The sequence below is a fragment of the Fopius arisanus genome, unplaced genomic scaffold (assembly GCF_000806365.1).
Source record: "Fopius arisanus strain USDA-PBARC FA_bdor unplaced genomic scaffold, ASM80636v1 scaffold00601, whole genome shotgun sequence".
NCBI lineage: Eukaryota > Metazoa > Arthropoda > Insecta > Hymenoptera > Braconidae > Fopius > Fopius arisanus.
This window is the reverse complement of record NW_011888340.1, coordinates 3,972-6,687: the sequence shown is the minus strand read 5'-3', so window position 1 is coordinate 6,687 and position 2,716 is coordinate 3,972. Positions and strand designations below refer to the sequence as shown.

General features: G+C 35.1%; 1 protein-coding gene across 1 annotated transcript; it reads right to left on the bottom strand.

Moving 5' to 3' along the window:
- Nucleotides 1-1,857: 1,857 nt before the first annotated feature.
- On the bottom strand, nucleotides 1,858-2,350 carry LOC105272998 (cx9C motif-containing protein 4). The gene is made up of 2 exons (XM_011315234.1): nucleotides 2,155-2,350; nucleotides 1,858-2,069 (listed from the first exon to the last, which is right to left on the bottom strand). The coding sequence occupies exons 1-2, from the start codon at nucleotides 2,210-2,212 to the stop codon at nucleotides 1,873-1,875; spliced, it is 255 nt and encodes an 84-aa protein (XP_011313536.1). The 5' UTR covers nucleotides 2,213-2,350; the 3' UTR covers nucleotides 1,858-1,872.
- Between the last annotated feature and the right edge of the window lie 366 nt (nucleotides 2,351-2,716).

Genomic DNA, 2,716 nt, shown 5'->3' with positions numbered 1-2,716 from the left:
GTACTGTATTTTCTGGGTGACATGGGAAAGCCTCATTTGAGGGAAAACGCTTGTCCAGGTACGGTCGTCTCGTTTGACAAAACTCCAGCTCGACAATGAAACTGGGGGACAGAATGTACCAAATTGTGGAGCCCGCGTGAACCCAACCGAATCCAGTCCCACATCCTGACCGCACAGCCGCGGCCGTACGTAATCGATATCTCTATTAGATATTTATTGTTAAGGCAATCGGGAATTTTCCTATTTATTCGCATTTGCTCCATGACAACGATTAGCGAGTAACAGGTATAATCCACCATCGGTGCTATTTCAACATTATATTTTTAATATAACAATATATATATTATGTTATTATTCTGGATGTATATGGCGAGTATATAGTAGATTCACACGCGGGATAATCCCATGGCTGAAGGCAGAAGGACCGCTTAAGCCAGTCTGTAGAGATTAAAATCGTAAACGAACAGGTACGAACAACGCCTAGGGGCTAGTAATGTAGTTGTTGCTACAATTTTTAAAAAATCCCGGGAAAATGTGTCAGCCCTCACAGGGTATCACATTTTTATAAAGGGAAGTAAATAAATTTCTGTTGAAATAGCGTGGAATATTCCTCATTTGAAATTCTTACTCGTCACCCTCCGCATTTCCACAACCAGCACGAAACTCTTGAGAGGAGAGATTTTTCTGGTTTTATACCGATATAAAATGGTAAATTTCGACCTGCTACAGTTCAGACATTTAAAATACTCAACTAGGATTGGTCAAATTTGATATTTTATGGCTGCGTAAAACCAACAAAATCTCGGACCAGATAAACCCTTTAATTATAAAATAAACTAATAAAATAGAGGATTGTATTCTCGTGGTTATGGACCTTAGAATGATTTTAACAATCCTAAAACCTATGAAAATTGGAGCCACTCGAATTTTTAAATATTTTTTCAACGTCTCCAATAATCAATCGACTCCCCAGGACGATATTCGTTAATATTTTCTACAAAAAATTAAAAATTAATAAAAGCATTAGCATCAAATTATACAGTAACATTTCTTTAGACTTTCCATTAATTCAGTCGTGAATAAAATACTCGTGATACTATATTGAAATCCATTTCACCGTCAGCTGTCATACAACTTTTCGAAAAATTGAAATATCAATTAGTCGTATGTCACTAAATTCAAATCTTTATTCGTAAATGCATGACCTTTCGATATTTTTTATATTTATTTAAGAATCGTATATTTAATTAATGGCATTCATTACGCCATTCATTAATAATCATATTTATGCCATCGGTGCCTGTAATCGCGCGATTCTAACCTCGCTTCGCTCGATTAAATCGCGGATTCCAGGCGCGATGACATAAAATTTTTTCAAGTATTTTTAATCGGTTCTGTTGCGCTGGAAATATCGAATCCCGGAAAAAATATCCCACACATTCAAAACGTGTTAAAACTCGCTCAATTTAATTATTTTTTAATTTAATTATTTTTTTCGTTGTCTATTTTTTCAGGGACTCTAATTTTCCTATGGTCTATCAAATTGGGTGGGTTTTAACACGTTTTGGGTGTGTGGGCTATTTTTTCCGGGGATATTTTTTCCGCCTACCGGAAATATCATCACGACGATAGATACTAATGGTTTATGTCATTCTTTTAAATATTCCTATACATCAATGAATGATCAATGATATGCTTCCCTTACAATAGATTCGAGAAGCATGAAAAATAAAAATGTTCCTCAACCTTTAACAAGAACTTCATTTTAATTTTTCATCGCTTCAATTTTCGGTCAGAATCACCTACATTTTACCACGAGATTTCATCTCTAAAAAATCTTTTGTCGAATGTTTCTATGGATTTATCAATATTCTATAAATATAGAATGATAAAAAAAAATAAATGTACACTTCGGTCGCCAATAATACTTACATAATCAACAGTATTGTGCTCATAAGGCTTGGACACATCAATTCCATCACACACAACTGAATTTTCCGAGTGTTTCATGCAGCATTGTCTGAGCTCCTCGATCACCCCTTCACAACGAGCTGGCTGATAGACGTTATCTAATTAACAAAAATAGATAAATTAAAAAATAAACCTGCATCTTACCATAACCTCAACCCGGACCAAAATATAATTTCTACAAACCTTTCAGACACGTCTGCAATTTGCAAGCGAATTTCTTACAAACGTCTGTCTTACTCATGCAATTGCCGGGCCTCTTTCACGACAATTACAAATTATCCAGTTTAAATAATACAAATTCACAAAATGTTACGCAATTGCGATGTGCGGTAAAACATGCTAACAGCTGTGACCGGCAGCCTAAAGATGGCATTCCAATGCAGTCTGCAAGATTCGGATAAAAAACCATTGAAGTCCATGAGAACAGTCTTAAGAACAAATCCACATCACGGAAATGTCAACCAAAATCGAATTTTCAATCAGGACAGATAAGATAAATCAACCGTAATTCGAACTCCACGTGGACATCTCTCAACAATATTCATTACTTGACGAACAAGAAGAGCATCATGGAATAATAAACAATTGATTGGATTATCAATACATGATAACATTCAGTGGGTGGAAAAATCAATATGAAAAGTCTGTTCAAAGAGCTGAGGATAATACACTTGTCCTGATTAAGTTAGTATAGTGTTTTTGACTATGAAATAAAATATAATTCATCTACCACCATGAAGATTTA